At 41.0% G+C, this 19,457-nt stretch overlaps 1 protein-coding gene across 7 annotated transcripts in view; it reads left to right on the plus strand.

Moving 5' to 3' along the window:
- The window catches only part of ECT2L (epithelial cell transforming 2 like), a 49,217-nt gene that overhangs the window by 25,015 nt on the left and 4,745 nt on the right, over positions 1-19,457 (plus strand). For 2 of the 7 annotated variants that reach the window (XM_005280364.5, XM_008177025.4), the window contains 8 exons: positions 2,677-2,769; positions 4,268-4,482; positions 6,734-6,881; positions 8,044-8,117; positions 8,778-8,934; positions 9,862-9,927; positions 16,463-16,551; positions 18,288-18,460. In XM_005280364.5, coding sequence (XP_005280421.2) covers positions 2,677-2,769; positions 4,268-4,482; positions 6,734-6,881; positions 8,044-8,117; positions 8,778-8,934; positions 9,862-9,927; positions 16,463-16,551; positions 18,288-18,460 — 1,015 coding nt within the window. Of the gene's footprint in view, positions 1-2,676; positions 2,770-4,267; positions 4,483-6,733; positions 6,882-8,043; positions 8,118-8,777; positions 8,935-9,861; positions 9,928-16,462; positions 16,552-18,287; positions 18,461-19,457 lie in introns of those variants that run through there. The other 5 variants (XM_008177016.4, XM_008177020.4, XM_008177029.4 and 2 more) reach the window with 5 other exon arrangements.

The raw sequence follows: 19,457 nt of genomic DNA on the forward strand, positions 1-19,457 counted from the left end.
AAGGAAATAAGATTTAAACTAAATGTTCTTAATGATCCTTTTCAGCTGGCTTTTGAGGGTCTCCAACACATGTGATCTGTCTGTATAAAATTTCTTCAGGTTTAAGAACATTTAAGGGGAGAGAAGAATAGAATAGCAAAAATAGAAACTGCAGCAACCCAGAGAGAGAAGATTTTCATTTGCAACCTCACTGCTGGAAAAAAACAGGCTTAGCCCGTGGTCTAATCAGCCACTTTGAAAACTGTCTATCAACTTATACCAGACTGGGCTGTTTAGGGGATTGCTTTTATCTGCCTCTTTCTGGTCACAGGTTTACAGCAGGGTTGCAAAATATACAGTTTTGGTCAGCTAAGCCAGACTCTAATTAGAAGGAAAAAGGAGAGGGATAGGAAAGAGAAGAAATAAGGTAGAGAAGGAAAAAGACACATGAGGGGCTGGCGGATGAAGTCTTACATCTCAAGTGGGGTTGGGATAAAGCCAGTGGAAAGTAGCACTGTCACTTGGGTCCCTCTCTTAAACCTGGTCTGGTCAGGATTTGGTCCATTGATTTCCAGTCCTCTACTCCTTGTTTACCAGGCGTGATCTCAACTGAGTTATATCAGTAGGCCTTTTTATTTGGACTAATTTAGTCTGTCTCGATTTTCCACCTTTTCTATCAACATTTTTGGTTGTAGGTTATTGTGACACTTTATGAACCTTCACTCACTTTTTATAGTTAAGCTCACAATTAAGGTAAATTTGTACGCCCAGTTATCTTCATCCCGTATGGATGCTGTAAGTGTTAACAAACAAGTCAAATCCACTGGATCAGTCAGCATGAACCCCTGTCTCCTTCTCTCTCTCCTTCAGCCCACCCAGACTTGCATTTACAAGATCTTCAGCCTCCATCAGCACAGGGATTGAAATTCTGAATCTCCTCCCCAATTGCAACCTGTCTTGACTTTGGGGCTCTTCATCCCCATATAAACACACACACTGTTGCTTATAAAGATGCAGCCATTAACACACTATCCAACAAGCACCTCATGATAACCCATTTTAGTGTGAAATTTACCCATTTTGACCCTGAATAATGTTTATCTTAATTTTATTTTTGGTTACTTAGGAAAATCCTTTGGAATTTCCAACATTTTTTCCTGCTGAGGAAGTATAATAGAGAGCTTAGCAGACTGATCTTGACAGATGGTGACTAGAAGACAAGTCTTGGTGCATTCATTAAGGAACAGTGACCTCTTTCAGTGCAGCTCACTAGCTGGTAACTGCAGTGGGTTAATGCACTTACCTTTCCATTCTTGAGGTCCAGCGTCAGTTCCTGTTTTAGGTCACAAAATAATATACATTTGGTGATCTCATCTTCGTCCCTTTGGGACATTAGTCTGCATCATAAATCCACTGCTCTGGTTGAACTAATGCTTAATCTGCTTATAAACCAAGTAAGAGAAATGTAGATCCTCAAGAAACTGCTTGGAGAAAAGGGGGCCTGAGCACTGGAAGCTAAATTTGATTTTCATAGCTAGAATCAACACTACCTGTCAAAGTTATGATTATCAAAGACATCTAATGTTAATGATAGAGATGCAGAACTTTAAGAATGTTATCTCAAGGGATTGTTACCATAGGAATAGTCTTCGTGCAGTAAGATTTCTGCAGTTAATAACATTTTCCAAGGAGTCATCAGCTATTATGACCAATCACATAAATACATATTTAGCTTTCTGTTAGCCCATGAAGTTGGCCATTATGAAGTTAGATTTTTCATTTGTGCATAAACTATACTGATCAAGTTCAACAGCAGATTTTTCAAATACTAAACAGCAGATCTCTCTCTCTCTCTCTATTTTAAAACCTGACATGAAAATAAATATTTTAAATACCACTATATTTCCTATTTTAAAAAATTACTGCTAATACCAACATTTAATGTATGGATGCAGCTACCTGAAAGCAGTTGAGCAACACAAGAATAAATACACAAAAAAACTATGATTTTTTAAAAGTTACAGGAATCCTCATTGTTAGGTCTCAGGGAATAGCAAAGTACACAACTTTCATAGAACAGCAAACAGCAAGCTAAGGCCCCGGTCCTGCAATTCATTGCACATGAGCAGACCTCTGGGCCCTGTGGAGCCACACCAGTGGGATCCACCTGGGCACAGCAGTTCTGACCACACACCAATTACAGGCTGGATTTATAAAAAGACTTTGTGGGCACTCTGTGTGATAATGGTCCCACCATGGCACTGACCCTACAAAGACTTACACATATGCTTAATTTAAAGCACGTGAGGAGTCCTGTGGAAGTCAACATGCATACTCATGTGCTGAAAGTTACGCACACATGTAAGTCTGCAAGAATGGAGCTTTTTGTTTGGGAAATTGAAAATATATCCCCCTCCTGAGCTGAGATCCCACGGTCAAGTCAAGTTCATGTAAATTATGATGACCGAGTTACAGCATAAACACTCAACAATAAAACAGCCAATAGTGTCACTAGTTAATGTTTCTTATATAGATGGTATAGTGCCAATTATCTATGGAATACTAATCCTGGTACGCTATGATATGATCTTTTTATGGAAACCTGAGCAGAAGGGAACAAAATAGCGAAGAACTGGAGAAGCTAAGTGTGGTTCCTTCAAATGATGGGTAGGAAAAAAGCTTCTGTTTAATCCTTAGGAGGAGGATGCAAAAGAGGCTGCCACCCTGAGCCAAAAGCCTAACTGCAGCATCAGAGCAAATGAGCCAACATTTGAGGCAGTGGCTCAGTTGGTAAGGAAATCAATGATTCATAAATACCTTATGGTCTTCTGTGATGTACACGTTGGACCTGTAGTTTCTTTCCTACAGGAAAGTAGATATGGACAAACAATGTATCTAGTATTTTTTACCCCTTATGTGGATGTCCAAAAATCATAATGATGTTGGAATATAGTTTGCAAGCAGACCTTAGAATGGGATGCAGCACTTCATGTTATTGTTGCTGTGACTATACATGTACCTTACACATAGTTCATCCTCTGCCTCTTTGGAGTTAAAGCTTAGTCTTGTTTATGTTCTGTAATCAAGAGAATTATCAGGCTTCTAGATAAACAAGAATCTTTTTTTAGCTCCACTGAAGTCAATTGCAAAACTCCTGTTGATGTCATGGGACCAGGATTTCACCCTTAACCTCAGCTACCAGGAAAATGGTGAAGGGGAAAAATAGCTTTCGCTCAAGCAGTGCTGCCTAGCCTCTGTGTTCAATCATAGGCTTTCCCCTGAACCAATTTTGAATTTTTTTTTTATTTTTATTTTTTTTTTAAAAGTTCATTCTGCAGTGTGGACAGGATTGTCAGTAGGGTTTTAAATTTAGACTGGATGTTTTTCTAAAAGCTCTGCTCTAGGAATTATTCTGGGAAAGCTCAACGGCCTGTGTTACACAGGAGGTGAGACTAGATGTGGAGTTCCGCGGATAGAAATCGGTATCTGCAGACCCACAGGGCTCTCCCGGGAACTGCAGTGGTGAAAGGAGCAGAACATGCTGCTGCCATTCTCAGGAGCCAGCGCTCCACACCGGCAGCTCCTCCGGCATGGCTGTACTACCCGCAGCCCCACCCCCAGCTCTGCCCCGTCCCTTCCACGCAGCTGTCTGCGTCTCCTGTCTGGGAGCGTGTGCACTGCTTGAATACAAGAGCGTGACCAGGGACAGCTGCTGAGGGGGTGGTACAGATGCACCGGAGGAGCTGTCGGCACAGGTCACTGACTTCTGGGAGCAGCAGCCCCACGTTCTGCTCCTTTCGGTGGTCGGTTTCCAGGAGAGCCCCGGGGTTCCATGGATACCAATTTATATCCGCAGATATAAATTTTTATCCACACAGGGCTCTATAGATGATCACAGTGATCCCTGCGGACCTTAAAATATTAAATGTATGAAACCCAACTTTCTTGCAGTTTAGGATATAGATTAATGTGTTGACAAGGGTATTTCCCTCCCTCTCTCCTGGGGTGGTGGGGGAGGGAGACATTGTAATTGTTTGGGGGATGCTGTTGTGTGTGTTGGACTTGCACATGTGTGTATTTGGGCAAGGAAGAGGTACAGAGAAAAATTATTGATAAACATCAATAGTTTTTCTTCTTGGGTCTATTAAAACCCGTAGGTTGTATTGCAATGGTGCAAGCAGGTATTCTGTTCTGTCCCTTTTTCATTGTTTTCTGGTCCTCCTCCAGCCCCATGCTTTTTATTGTAAAGATAACCTCTGCTAATTTATTCTCCATGTTCTGACTGTAGGATAAAAAACTTCAGAAGGATACCGCAGACAGACGAACTAGAATTGCCAGGGAACTCCTGACAAGTGAGAAGAACTACGTACACGTGCTGGAAACTGTGAGGGATGTTTATGTTACACCACTGAAAGCAGCATTAGCATCAAATCGAGCCATCCTAAGTCATGCTAATGTTCAAATCATCTTCTCTGATATCTTGGACGCCTTACAACTCAATCGGTATATTCTATATGCTGAATTTTAAATTTACTAAGAGTTTTAAATATTTTGGGTTAGACAAAAGCCAAATCAGTGCAGTTGCTGCATGGGTTATCGCCATCTGTTGCATCTGTGAATGTTCCGTGACGAAGAGAAAGATTGTCTAGGATAGGACAATACATTCCTGACTGAAGCATAGGATTTAATTAGCTGCCATCCCGCCACTCTTGGTTGACTTTTCAGGCAGATGCTTTTGGAAAACAACGGTACTGTTATTTACTGGCCCTACCTGTGAATGGTGGCATATAATATGGGGCTTTGCAGAATATGACCAGACCACCAACATGAAAAATTAAAATTGTGTTTCAGTTTTGGTGAAATTACTGTAGATTTTACACCCTGAATGATACAAAAGTATAAAATCCTGCCTGTCTAGAGCCAGTTGAGAAAATGCTCAATCCTATGAGAAAGCACAGTACTAAGATAAAAAAGGGTTATAGATTGTGGAGGCAGCATAGTCCAGAGAACAGGATACTTGATTAAGAGTCAGGAGTCTAGGGGGCATTCCCAGCTCTATCACTGACTTATGGTGTGACCTTGGGCTACTCACTTGATCTCTGCCTTGGTTTCCCCCTATTTCTTAAATTGGAAGTTATACTTATCACATTTGAAAGGGCTTTTGAGAGCTATAAATAAATCATGCTTTGTAAGTGCTAGGTATTATTCATTAGTCAGAGTGATGGTAATATACAGGATGAAAAACTGGAATCTTGTTCTACAAATATCCCTTTGAAGTTTTAAGATGCTTGAAATGTCAGTAATAATGATGGTTCTGATCCTGCAATCATATGTGTGCAGATGCAGGATCTGCACAGAGCCCCACTGAAGTCAGTGAGACTCTGCACTGGCACAGGAGTTCGCTGCATAAATCTGATTGCAGAATCATGGTCTAGAGAGGGGCTCAAATTAAACTCCGGAACTGTAGTTCTCAATCAAAGTTCATAGCTCAAAGCTCTCTCTAGTGGGTCAGAGTTGGACACCCCAAACTTTGGATCTGGATTCTGAATCCTGAAGTTCAAGAATTTTCTTTACTGTACTTTTGGTTCTGCCCACAATAGAAATATGAAGGTCAGATCAGAATCAGTTCCATGTTTTTGCTTCATGCCCAACTCTAGCAACATTTAAAAAAAATCAGTTTCAGTGGCAACTATTGCAAGTCTACAAACAGAAAGGAAGAGACTAGGATAAATAGTGAATTAAACAAGCAACATGATTTGGAACAGACTGCAAGGAAAACTGAACTTAGTAAAACATGGTTACATAATAAAAGGAAGACATCACAAGAATGTAAGCTGGAGATCTGGTTACTGAAAAATAGTTAAAAGATGAAAAGTTATTTTAAACTTTGGATAAATAAAATCTGTACCTCAGCTTTGAACTCTTAATGTAAAAAAACTAAAATACCCCACCCTCCCATTGGAACACATCTGTCAAACATCTGACAAGGTATTAAGTAAACAAAGGAAACAAAGGAAAAGTACCAAAAATAGTTCCATTAACCTAGATTAAAAGTGTTCAAGACTGATGCAAGAGGTACAGATTTTAACAATAAATTTTATAATGTATGCCAGGAATTTAGATACGATTAATCTTACAAAGAAAAATCAACATAATCATGTTTTTATTGTCCTTGCAAGTTCTGTGTACATTTCCCATTCCTGCAGTTTAAAAAAATATTAGTTGTAATTCAGACGATTGGCAATAGACCCCAGGCCAACATTACACAACAGTCTAACAGTCATTGGTGCTATGGTAGCTACTTGGAACTGGGGCATCAGTACCTGAGAAAAGAGATATACTGTCAGTGAAAAAATATATGCATTTCCTTACGCAAAACTTTGGATAGCTTAAAAGAGGTAAGCATTGTCAATCTTTCAAACAGTAAAGGGCTGATTTTGTAAGTTACCCACATTTTTAAGATTTAAATGATAAAGAACTTATATTTATATTGTGACTATCATCCAGATGGATCCCAAAGCACTTTATAAGATATACAGAAATCACTTCACATCTCTCAACTGCCAGCTCTGGGACGAAAACATGGCAATTGTTTAACAGCTTACATTAACTCTAAACAGCACTCTAGGACAAAAATGAGAAAACTAGAGCGGGATTTATTTATTTTTAACACTAGAAAGAATGTAGTTATCTAAACAGTAATTTGGTCAGGAAACTGTGGAAAGAGACATCTCTCTGTTTATTTCAAATGCAGGCAGTTTTTAAATGAGCTGACAGAAAGACTTCAGGAATGGAGTCCATCCCAGTGCTTGGGTGAAATATTCACTCAATTTGGCTGGCAGCTTCAAACATACACAAACTTCTTCAACAACTACACTGTCATTCTGAAAACCATTGATATGGTAAGTTCTATAGGACTGTGAAACTACATAATATGCCAGTCTAATGCTCACATTTATTTTGTTGGAAATGCAAGCTAATATTCACACTTAATTTGGGAGAATAAGAATTCAGTTTAATGAATTATGTTTCTTTTTATGGAATCCATTCCAATATTGATATTCTTGGCATGCCAAAATACAGAAAATTCTAAAACCCAGGAAAATACCAGTCACATTACAAAAGTTGCATGAAAATCAAGGGGATGATAGTCTAATTAAGACAATTAGCCTCTGCTTCTTTGAAGTCTTTATAGGGTTAAATTTGCCTGAATAAATCTGCCATTCGGAGTATTTGTCTCTCCCAATTAAAAAAAAAATCAGCATGCCTTCATCATCAGCACGGCACATGCACAGAGATAGAACCTTGGTAGCCACCAGTTTTCTTGTTTAGCCCTGCTGTAAATCTGCAATGGATGCATTTAGAGACATTACATAATTCCAGCAAGAGTGTGTGCTAGAGTTTACAGAGACACTTAATGTTGGCAGAACTAACATATAACCAGCCATTTATGCCCCCTTTTCATTTTAATATGTGCCATTAAATGTAAAAAAGATCATCCTTCAAAATTATTACTACTTCACCATTTAACCCCCAACTCTAGCCTTGGTGATAAAACCCAGGGAACAAGGTTTGCTTGAGCATAGATGCCAGAATACGTGTCTCACTGTTCCCTTGCTTAATCAATTTTTGCAAGTTGGAGAACTTCGGCTTGGAGAGCCATGCTCATCAAGTTCACGATCCTCATTTCTTCCTGCCAAGCGAGGCAGATTTATACTCACTTTCTCTCTAAGGTTTAGGTGGTCACCCAGCCTGAGAACAGGGATTTCAATACTGTTGCAGTTACTGTTCTGGAGGGTTGATAGACTACCAAAAGACCTCTTCTTTCCCCCCCCCCCCAAAATATTTTTTGGGGAGAGGTATGTTAAAAGTTTTGATTTACTCTTCTTGATGGATCACATATCCCTTTAAAGGATACATTTGTACTAAATTCTGTTACAGTTGGGAATGTAAAAAAATCTTTATAAAAATAATTTTAATGACAGTAGGAAGAAAAAAAAATCTCCAGTAGGCTGGTCTCCAATAATCAGGTTATATTGATGATCAAACCTCTACCTTTCACAGTGCAGAGAGACCATTCCTTTATTCCGTGCCTTCCTGAAAAGACATGATAAGACTGTCGTTACTAACATGATGAGGTAAGGTCTGTGGTATTCACACTGTGACATAGCATAAAATCAGAATTCTGGGCTTTGGATTAGGTCCACTGTGAGTATCCCAACCCGCTTCCCTCCCAACTCAATTTTAAAAGCAGTATAAACAAAATAGTATTTAAATGAAGTCTTAGAGCAAATACATACACAAGTCATAGGAGATTATGAGTTGGCCCATAGCACATTTGTACAGTTGTAATTCTTCTTGGACTAAATGGATCCAGTATTCATGACATTTTCCAGGCTCTATACTTTCCTCTTACCTTCCACATGGGTTCTCTACCAAAGCATAAGGACGTGATCATAAACTATGAAGAAGTTTGTCAGACCAGATTGGTCAGATTTTTAATTAAAAGGACTCTGGCTTTGAATCAGTGTCATCGTGGAATGTTGTTAATTGCTGTGTTATTTCTTGCAGTTGAGAGCCAGACACTTGAAAAAATTTAACTGATTAGCAGACTTCTCAAACTAGTAGACAGACTCACCATGTGTGCGTGTTTGGCACATTGCTTCATGCTGCTACTTGATCCAAGACCCTCTCAGTACATAAGCATCAGAAGTCACACTGTATAACCTACAGTACATGTATCACTGAATTACTTAGGTTCCTAGCTAACGAATGGATTATATCTATGTGAAATATAGCCTACAGGAGCTGCTGCTCTGCCCTTCTAAAAGGTTTGAAGAGTATCTTAATCTTCTTTATGCTCTGAGACTGCACACTCCTTCAGAACACGCTGACCGTGAAGATTTGACTGCCGCAATCAAGATGATGAAACAATACAAGGAATACATACATCAGGTTTGTCACCACAGTTGTCTCTGTTCTCTCCTTTCAGTGTGGTATTCTTGCCTTGTCTTAGGAGGCATCCACAAGGAGCCAGGAGATTTAGGAGAGAATTAGGCCATGAGTTGCCTTCCATCTCAGGTACCTTTGCTGGGAAGAGCTGCTTCCCTCTCCAGTCCCAAAGCCAGGAGGAGGCATAGGGCAGTCCTGTGAACTCTATTCTCTCCTCATGACCCAAGTTTCTTTATAGCCCTTTCTGAGGGAGTTGGTAGAAGCCAAGACATTTTCAAAGTCCCAATTATATCCAGTGGTTCTTCGCACAGCAGTGTAAAGGGAGTATAAAATGGGCAGAGTCCCCAGTTGAATACCACACACAAGAGGGGTTTTCTCAGATGGTTAGGTGCTGCTGGAACGTGATAGGGATTAGGGTGCTACGCACTGCAACTGTTCTTCCTGGTGGATGGCCCATACTAACAACTACACCAACAGCCTTACTCCTCCTCATCCTCTATTTTCTATGGAAATAGAAGCTAAGCTGGTTCATCAGGCATGAGAAAACACCCACCAGCTGGTAGATTTATTCTGTAAGAAAGTGCCCAAAAAAAACCCAACAAAACACCTCTCTACACACACAACACATGAGTTCAATCATGAGGATTTTGTCAAACTCTTTATTTTTCCTTAGAGATTTTACACAAGTTATTTTCAAAAGTCATGGAGGTAAATTTAGTTTAATCAAATTGCTGTCTAACTCAAATATCACTGTACCATCTAGAATTGCCCACGAATAAATTAGGGTCTCATATAAAACCCATTGAAGTCAGTCGGAGTTTTTCCATTGACTTCTGAGAGATTTAGATAAGACCCTTACATAGAACACAATCTCCTCCTTTCCCAACCTTTGTGAAGTTATTTGTGGTCTAATTTTAGTTTATTTTCTAGCTAAAATTGAACATGAGCAAAGATGAGCAAATGCTAAATGCACAAAGAATCATCCAGGGATGTCCTGTAAGTACTTCATTTTCCTTTCGAACACTTAAATGCATTTAATTTCAGCTCTGATTTACAACAGCACCTACTCCGCTGTGAGTTCAGATTTAGGTAGTCCTTCCATTATTAGGCAATGCCAAAATTCTATTTACTTTACTTCAATGGGGGTCTAATTTTATCTGAGGTGTATATATAATTCCACATGCATAATCTATTTGCAAATGAGTTTTACAAATATGACATTTTCAGAGGCTTTTCGTGGCCCTCTCTGGTTGGAAACTAAGGCAGACCTTTGCTCTGAGGCAGGGCTTAGGACCATTCCTCGGGAAGAACGCCCCAGAATTCAGTCTCTCCAAGCAGTGTCCACGGCAGGCTCCAAGACTCCCCTTGGAGCGCCGCTTTTACAGGATTTCTAAACAGTTTTTAACTAAGTGTCTGTTTCTTCATTGGCTTTAAATGTTTTTCTCCTCCACAAACTGCAAAATTAAAGAGATTGGGGCTTGTAAGGAGCGTTTCAAGAATTGCACCTTTCCTCCCCCTCCACCCTCAGAAGGGGGGACAGACAGCAGGCTGCAGCAAAACCCAGCTCCCAGCTGACATAGGGGTGAGGTCCAGGCCAAGACAGTTGAGCAGGATGAATGGAAGCTCCCTATATGGAGATCAGGCCAGAATCAGTGACAGAACTAAGGAGTGGTTTTTCAAAGCCTCCCTGCATCTCTCCTAGGCATAGGAGCCCTATTCCCCACAGCTTGAAGAACAAGCAGAAAAGGTCCAGTGGAATCTCTTGAGTCCCAGGGAAGGCAAAGTTGGAGGAATAAATTCCTGCTCTCAGCTGGCAAAATACAAAGGTCCACGCTGAGATGGCTGCAAAGCATCCTCCCTTCCCACAAGCTGTTGTACCTATAAGGCCTTAGTTGCTATGCTCCTGTGACCTGATATCAATGAGTCATTTGTCTCCAATGGCTCTGCCTCACTCATCATTCTATGCAGTTAGTCCCCCCTCAGCCCGAACCCAACTGCAGGGAATATGGGTGAAGTGATTCAGATCCCCTGCCCTGGGAGATGGGCATACCTCCTCTCTCCATCAAGCCTTCAGTGATCCGAACAAGAGGTCAAAGCGGATACTGTTCTCCTCAGGGAGGCATGCAGACTGTCCTTTACCACTCCCTGGCCCAACCTCCTGAGAAAACTGGGAAGGGGTCTTATAAGGATACAGAGGGCAAGACCTCTCCCCACTTTTCTGAGAGGTTTGGGCCAGGGAGTGGTGAAGGACAGTGCTCACAATCAGCTTTTAAAGGGACAGCACAAACTTTTAAAACCTCTCATGAAAGAGTCTCCCTTCTAGATCCTCTAAAGAGAAGAAATCTCAAACTGGGGCTTTAAGCAAGAAACCTCAGTCAATTAACCTTCCCAGAATTGAGTACAAAGGGCGCTCTGACTTCATGGGTCTTGGTGTTTTTAGAAAATGAAGCAGTACCACCGCCACCAACAAAAAAAAAAACCTTGCAAGTTGAGGGAGGGCTGCGTAATTCTTCCTCATCTGGTTTATGAGGGTATGATTAAGGTGGATTGGAAATTCCTTATCAAGACCTACTTGTATTTACAGACTTCATTACTTTGCCTGAGGTTCAGCCTGCTGTGGCCTCCTTAGTAAAAGGCATAGTCATACCGGCTGAGGGAATTTTCTCAGACAGCCAAACCCACAGACAAGAGAATAAGATAATCACTTCTACTGAATGTAGATACAGCAGTCTCAGCCCTGAGAGTATTGGCTGCAGTCTTTTCTTGGGGAGGTCTAGGCTCAATCTTCAAAGTACCTGTGAGGGAATTGGAACTGCTCTGTAATGATTTATAAATATAGTATATTGACCTGGTTAGTGGGGTGTTTATTGTATGAATATATTTGTTTAGTTTAATAGTGTCTGTAAAGTAAAAAGCAGGAAGGGAAGAATGACGACTCAAGATAAGCCATTTCTCAGCAAACACTCCATAGTTGTTAAGAGACAATGCTAGGACAGGTAAAGCCTGGAAACCAGAAGATCAAAAGAACTGTGGCAGGTTTAAAATGAAAGACTCAAGAGAGGGAGGAGTTTGGGGGAAAACATGACTAATGCGTCTCAAAAAGTTAGACCCGCCCAGATTACTATATATAAAAAAAAGCCTTTAAGAGACATGACTGTAGACCAGGGATCGGCAACCTTTGGCATGCGGCCTGCCAGGGTAACCACCCTGGTGGGCCAGGCCGGTTTGTTTACCTGCCGCATCCGCAGGTTCGGCCGATTGCGGCTCCCACTGGCCATGAGAGACTGGCATGTCTCTCGGCCCGCGCCGCTTCCCGCAGCCCCCATTGGCCTGGAGCGGCGAACCGTAGCCAGTGGGAGCCTCGATCAGCCGAACCTGCAGATGCTGCAGGTAAACAAACTGGCCTGGCCCGCCGTGCTTACCCTGGCGGGCCACGGGTCAAAGGTTTCCGATCCCTGCTGTAGGCAGTTTTAAAATCCTCTTGTTTCTACCCTTACTACAAACAATACTTTGGTTTTAAAGGGGAGGGGAGGAGTGGTCACTATATACCACTGGTCATATACTGCCAAAAGGAAGAACTGCAGGTGCTGAACCCAGTTGAACCTGCTGGGTAAGAACAGTGGATTCACAGAATATAGTAGCCCCGGGGCCAGCCTAAGAACAGGAGAAGTGTGGAATTCCACTCCCGGGTAGGTAAAGGCACGAGGCCTGACACCTGAGGGAATGGATTCAGAGACACCAGGAAGGGGACAGAGGAGTAACTGCCTCTAACCAGGATACCACCTTATCCCAGCAGGTGTTCCCTTTGAAACTGCTGCTTCTCCAGGTTCCAGTGTAGAGATTACAGATTAGACCATTGCTATCTTTCCTAAGAGTTGGAAGACCAAGGCTAGGAGGTTCTCTGCAAAACAATCTAACCCCAAGAGCTTCTAATTTTGGGGGTTTCCCAAGTCTGGGCATATACCCCATCCACCCTAGAGCTGCACTTCAGAGTAGTCCCTCATCTGGGAGTGGACCACCTCAGAAAATGGGTGCTTAAGATAATCAGGGAAGGATATGCATTAAAAATCATTCACTGTCCCGGCATAAATTTATCCTTTCCCCATAGTAAATTAAAATAAACCAACCTTATCAACAAGACCCCTTGCAGCATCAGAAAATTAAGTACATAATAGTCCATATACATTGGAATGATAGAACCAGTGCCACAGAAACGGTTTGGTATGGGTACAAGATTCTTTGTAGTACAAAGAGCAACAATGGCATGCAGTCCACTTAAGGCCTCAAGTCCATAAGAAGATAAATACAGAGTACTTCCTTTTTGGACTTGTAACTTCTCCAGAGGTATTCACAAATGCCGTATCATCCCTCTCCATGTATACTCTGGTCCAATGACCTCATCAGGTTATACAAGGCCCAGCAGCCATCACTCAACATGTCTGTGTGAACAAGTGGAAAGGCCAATTACAGCCATCGCAAAACTCTAATATCTAAGCTATCATCCAAGACAATCTTTATTTCAGAAGAGAGACAGGAGAAAATAGGAGGGGTGCTTGGCAAATCAGAGCTAATAAAGTTTCTGACTCAACTACTGAACTAACTGGTCTCATGAATACCCAGCACAATTCTTTCTTTGTTGCAATTGTTGGCTGGAAGCAAATTAGTATATAAAGATCTTGATCCAGATCCAGTTCTAGATCTGTTAGTTGATGTCAGGTCCAGATACAGATAGACTCCATATAGGGGGAAACATATCTGGACTTCTACATGAGTTGGGGAGGTGTGGCCAAAGGAGGAGACATGGAGTAGTATAACCTGTCTCATGTTATGGAAGAATGAGCTTGATGGTCCACTTCCCACAGATGATTCTTCAGAAACATGGTGTGTATATAAAACTGATAAGAAGGCAGAAAACCTTCAGCACTGCTTTGAGAAGCAACCTTGTTCATGTCCTGGGCAGAAGCTCTCACTCTATTCCTCAGGATTCTGCACGCAAAAAGGAAAGTCATGGCTGACCAGCTCATCAAGACACTTAAAATCAAGGGAATGCACATTATGTGCATCACAGACCGGGTTGAAAGCCCCTTGAAAGAAAATAGGTTCCTCAAGTCCAGTTGGAAAAAACAAGAGGTGGTACATGAGGAATTGGAGTCTGGTCACCAAGAGGGCTAAAAGGCCTGTATGCCTCCTCCGCTCCCAACCACTGAGTACAGATGGTAAAGAAAATTGTAAAGGAACAGACCACAGTGATTGTAATCACCTTCTAATTAACCTCAGGTCTTGGCTCTCAGACCTGATTTAGATGCAACTGGAACCTCCTTAAACTTCAAAAACACAAAACGTAGTGTAATGAGGACCTATCGTGACCCAATATCCATTGCTGCCTAACCCATCAGCTGCGAACCTGAGAGGCTGCAACTAGTATCACTCATTCTAAGGTGATAATCACCCTCCTAGAATATTGAAGAAAAAAAAAATCACAAAATATCTATGTGTTAATGAGGATTAGATGTTGGTGTTAGAAGACACAAATCAGGGCAAAGTCAGCTGAAGCATAGCACATTCTAATGTTTTTACAAGAAGGCTCACACACAGGGCGCTAGGCCAATAATTTTTGGAAACATAGGTCAGAGACTAGAAGCATATTGCACTATAAGAAACCCAGGAGAACGTTGCCTCATCGTTACATAAGATTCAGGAGAACCGCCGCTCTTATCAGTCCTCTGGCAACATGCAGATTCCTGTACTGATCTTGATCTGTGTGCTACAAGTTTGAATAAAACTACTGTTCAATCACAGTTGCCAGGCCTCTCTTTTCACTGAAAGGCTCTTGCCTACTCACCACCTCCTTCTCCAAAAGGGTTTCAGAGACTTGCATATTCTCAATGAAACTTCAGTTCCATGTTCTATCAAACACGGTAGTTGTGTGAACTAAGCAGGCCTCCATTCCCAACGTCACCACAGTCTTCCTCAGATAATTGGGAGTGATATTGTTGCCCTCCCGGTTGAATCCAAGCATCCTAAGTAGAAGTGCATAAGTTAGTTGTGAACAGAACTTAGAGGAACAAAGGTGTATATGGCAGAGGCATACAAGCCTCAGCTACAATTCCTCTAGTTACTATGCATTTTCTGAAAAGAGCTGCAATTTTGTGGGCAAGTGAGGTCACACATCAAATGGGGAGGTCTGTTAAGCTCCTACAAGATCTTCCATCTTTATCAAGCACTGCAGAGTCAACCCCCTCACCCAGGCTCTCAGTGTTTGGTGTTATTGAATGCGGTGCACTAATAATCCTTAAGCTCCTTTTCAATTCTATACAGGTAAATTGAATCCTTCCTCCTCCCGAGGGATAACTTGCTGCTTTCTGCATGCCACTGTGAAGGCTGTTTGACATGGAGGGGACAGACAGGGACAATTCCATCTTACCTGTGCATTTTCATTCTAGGACCTTTCACGCCAGACAGCTAGATGCCCCCTTTGGAGAACAGCATTATGTCCATTTTTTTTTCTTCCTATTGCTTGCTTGTTAAGTACTTTGAAAGGGAAGAGGTGTTTCCTCCAGGATATCCCTAACTTTCATGTAAAAGCTCTGCTGCACATGGTTTGAGTTGAACAGCACTTTCACACTTTGGTATAGGTAGCATTTTTCAGCACTGGAAGTTATCATCCTGGGGAGTTCTTCTTAAGGGGTAGCCCAGGCTCAGAGCAAAGATGTGCTCAGTCACTTTACAGTAGGACATTCCCCATCTCCACGCCAACTGGGGCTGAGCACATGGAGAATCCTAGAATGAAAATTTACATGCAAGAATTTCCTTTATAGGCCAAGCTCCTTGGCCAGACTATATCTCCCATCAGTCTCCCCTCAGGGCATAAGGAGAGGGTAACATCATGGGAGTCCCTAGCTGTAGTACTCCATGGGAGATGTAGGCTGCAGTGGAGGACAGCCCATACAAAAGAGAATGGGGATATAAGGAAATCAAAGTACAAGTTTCATGAGGCACCACAGCAGGATGTCCAAATTATTTTGGTTTTGGGCTTGAAATATTTCAGTTTTTGGGCGTTTGATGAAAAATTGAGATTTTCTGTGGAAAGCAGACATCATGAAAAAAACCTGAAAAAAAACTTTGTTGAAAATTAGTGGACAGAAAATTTTCAGCCAGCCCTACCTGCAACATTTGCGTAATTAAATGTGCTAAAAAGTGGAAGCCAAGTGGTGACTCACTCAGCCATGTCAATGTCTACTTCAGTTGAGATGCATTTCAGGAGAAGCCACAATTTGCAGAATTTTTTTTTTCTGTATCTGGTAAATAACCAAAAGATATCTGATAGTATTAATCCATTTTAGAGGCACTACCCAAATCAAAATTCTGGCCACAAAAGGAGGCCTAATTAATAAAAACAAACAAAAAATAACCCCATATTCTTTCATTGTCAGTCTATTGTGACTTAATCTTGTAATTAACATATCAGGATAAACTTTATAACCAAAATTTGGTTTCCATGTCTTTTAATCCTGTAATGTTTAATTCACAGAATTTATTAGAAGCCAACAGGTACCTGATTAGAATACAAGATGTAACCCAGTTTAGCTGCTGTTCTGAGGAAATCTGTGTTTCATTCAGGTAAACAAACATATTAAAAAATACCAAAGGGGGGAGTGATAAACACAAAACTAGATCTCACAGGTGACTGGTTGCTAATTTAGAGTTGGAAAGAAGTTGTCCCAGGTCCTTGCCACTGTGCCCTGAAGAAATTTTGGAATAGAAAGAATCAAGTGGAATTACATATTCCTCTGGAGCACTGACGAGAGATCAGTCATTAGCATTAAGTGGTCATATCTCACCTCCATCAACTTCCTGTGGGAGGTGGGTAGCAAATTGCATTCTTCTTGTTTTCCTTTTGTGAGCTCTAAGGCAGCATTAAATTAACATAATATTAGATAATATTCAGGTTGGATAATTATCAGGTTCAAGCACAAGGTAGTGTGCCTACAAGGCTGAAGGCCAAAGTAATTAAAGAATAAACTGCCTTCAAATTTCTGTATCTGGTAGCACCCATCTCTTCCGACAGGTTCTTTTTTTGTCTCAACTGTGGAGATAGAAATTAATTGACCAGAGTGATGATACCACTACTTAGATGTGTCTATGTTTCCAGCTTCAATTTTTGATTTCCAGCAGAGGAACCAGAACCTGTCATCTCTATCATCTGTAAAAGTTAGAAAAAATAATCAGCTCCATATTTAAAGAAGTTTTCATGCTGGTGCAAAACTGAGAAAAGTCTACAAAAAACAATTCACTTGGCTGGTCATTTTCTGCATCTTTTGCTGCTATTTCAGATGTGTGTTTTAGTAAGAGCCTGCCTCCTACAAACAAGCTTCTTCTGCTTCACCATACAGGAATATGCAATAATATTGCAACTATGACTGGAGCTGAATACCGTATGAATGGCAGAAGAATTTTCCTGCTCGTAATTCTTCTAAATTACAATGTTTAAAACTAGAGTGTAAACAGAAGACATCTAAAGGAAAGTTCAAAACCTGGCATGGGTGAGGGGAAAATACAATTTAAATAGCTTAGTTCCAGAACTGAGGAGCCACAAAAATGTGTCCTGAAATTAAGAGACGGGTGATATTAGATCTAAAATTTTACAAGTTTTGAACACCTGCAACAGGCTGGCAGTACCAAGAATAGAAGGTAGAAGGTCTCAGTCTTGATGAGAAGAGAAAACTAGTTGTAGTGAAGCCACAATTCTATTGAAAACAGGGCAAAGGACAACTCAAATTCCAACTCTTTACAGTTAACAGTACAAAGCAGCCAAACAACTTTGGTATAAAGGAACAGCCACTTCCCAAATGCTGGAAGTTCTAATTTGATTCTCAGTTCACCTGAAAGTCATTAACTTAAATTAAAAACCAAAATTGAATGAAGCAAGACTAGAAAATTTGAAGCCTCTGTGGATTGTCAAAAACATTATGTATCCCCCAACTCTATTAGCTGCAGCTTAAGGGATTCTTATAACCAGTGATGAGAATGAAGTGCGAGTGTTTGGTATCACCAGAACCCAAAGTTGTAATTGTAGCCCTACATGTATTTTACTTGCAATGTAAATTAATATAATACAGAATTTAAAGATTCCATCATCACCACTTTCATTTCCAAGGTCAGATCATCTTCCCTATGTTACTGGCCCCTTCACAATTATTTTCACTTAAAAGACAGGGAAAACATACTGATATTAATATATTGTAGAAGTACTGGATAACTCCGATGTAGCTACACCAATTCTCAGAAGCCTCTTACAGATTTTCACGTGTCTTGACGTTTAAAGCATACAAGTAATTGTTTTTCCCTTTTGGCAGGCTCTATGAACACATCAGCGATCTTAGCCTTTTTCTCTTCAACGATGCACTTGTTATTTCAAACCGTAGCATCTCTTATGTGCCGTTTGAACGGACTCCGAAAACAACTTACCAGTTCTTGGCATCAGTAGCTCTTCACAGGCTTGTTGTAGAAGACATTCCATGTTCAAAATGTATGTTTTATAACATTCCTCCAGTGATCAATAATGTCGGTTTAGAATGTTCCATTCTGTGGGCTATAATCTGCTGTTAGTTTGTTTTATTGTAGTTGAATTTGACCTACATAAGAAGTAATGTAAGCATGACGATGGGCCATTTGTATTTATGTGGATGAGGTGTAAGGCTGTAAGGTACCAACCTACAGTTCTTTAGTGTTTTCCAAAAATAGATGGACTAAATCACCATACACAAGTTCAGTTAACACTACACTTCAGGTAATTATTACCCCTTATTCAGACCCATGTTGAGTAGTTCTGATCATTACAGAGTTCTGGCTTAGGGTCTGTCTACACTGGAGTTTTGTTTATTTTTTTAAATTCCATTTGATTGCCAAATGACTTGAGTTAACTAACATGTTTGTACATGTTAGTGTGGAAGAGCCACAAGCATGGAGTGCAGGGTAAACCAAAAGTGTGTGCATCCTGGAACAAGCATTTGTGAAGTGTCCCGACTGCCACGTGCAAACAGACTAATTTCAGTTAATTGGAAATTAAGTTAAAAACTCTAGTGCAGACCTATCCTTGCATGGTTTCTTACCCCCTCCCCCCTCATATCCCATATGGATAACACTGTGTGCACATGTGTTTTAAACTATTAAAACCCCTGGCCTCACTTACGCCGGAGGCTATCATCATCATCCACCCACGGAAGGGCAAGAGCTGAAGCAAAAGCCAGCATATGTCAATGGAAGACAGCAATATTTGCATTCTGCCACTGTCCTAGTGCAAGGCAGTAAATCAGCTTAACTCCCAGGCCTGCTTACTTTAACTTCCAAATTACTATTACCAGTATTTTCCAGCAGTCAGTAGGGACTCGTGCCTTTTCATGGGACCCTGAATGCAAAGGAGATATAGAACAGAGAATAGAACACAAGCTTGCCTAAAGTCTTTCTGTAATTTAGCAGGCAGAAGAATATGAGTAACAGGGTTTGCAGAATGCACCCTGAAGCTG

The sequence above is a fragment of the Chrysemys picta genome, chromosome 3 (assembly GCF_011386835.1).
Source record: "Chrysemys picta bellii isolate R12L10 chromosome 3, ASM1138683v2, whole genome shotgun sequence".
Taxonomy (NCBI): domain Eukaryota; kingdom Metazoa; phylum Chordata; order Testudines; family Emydidae; genus Chrysemys; species Chrysemys picta.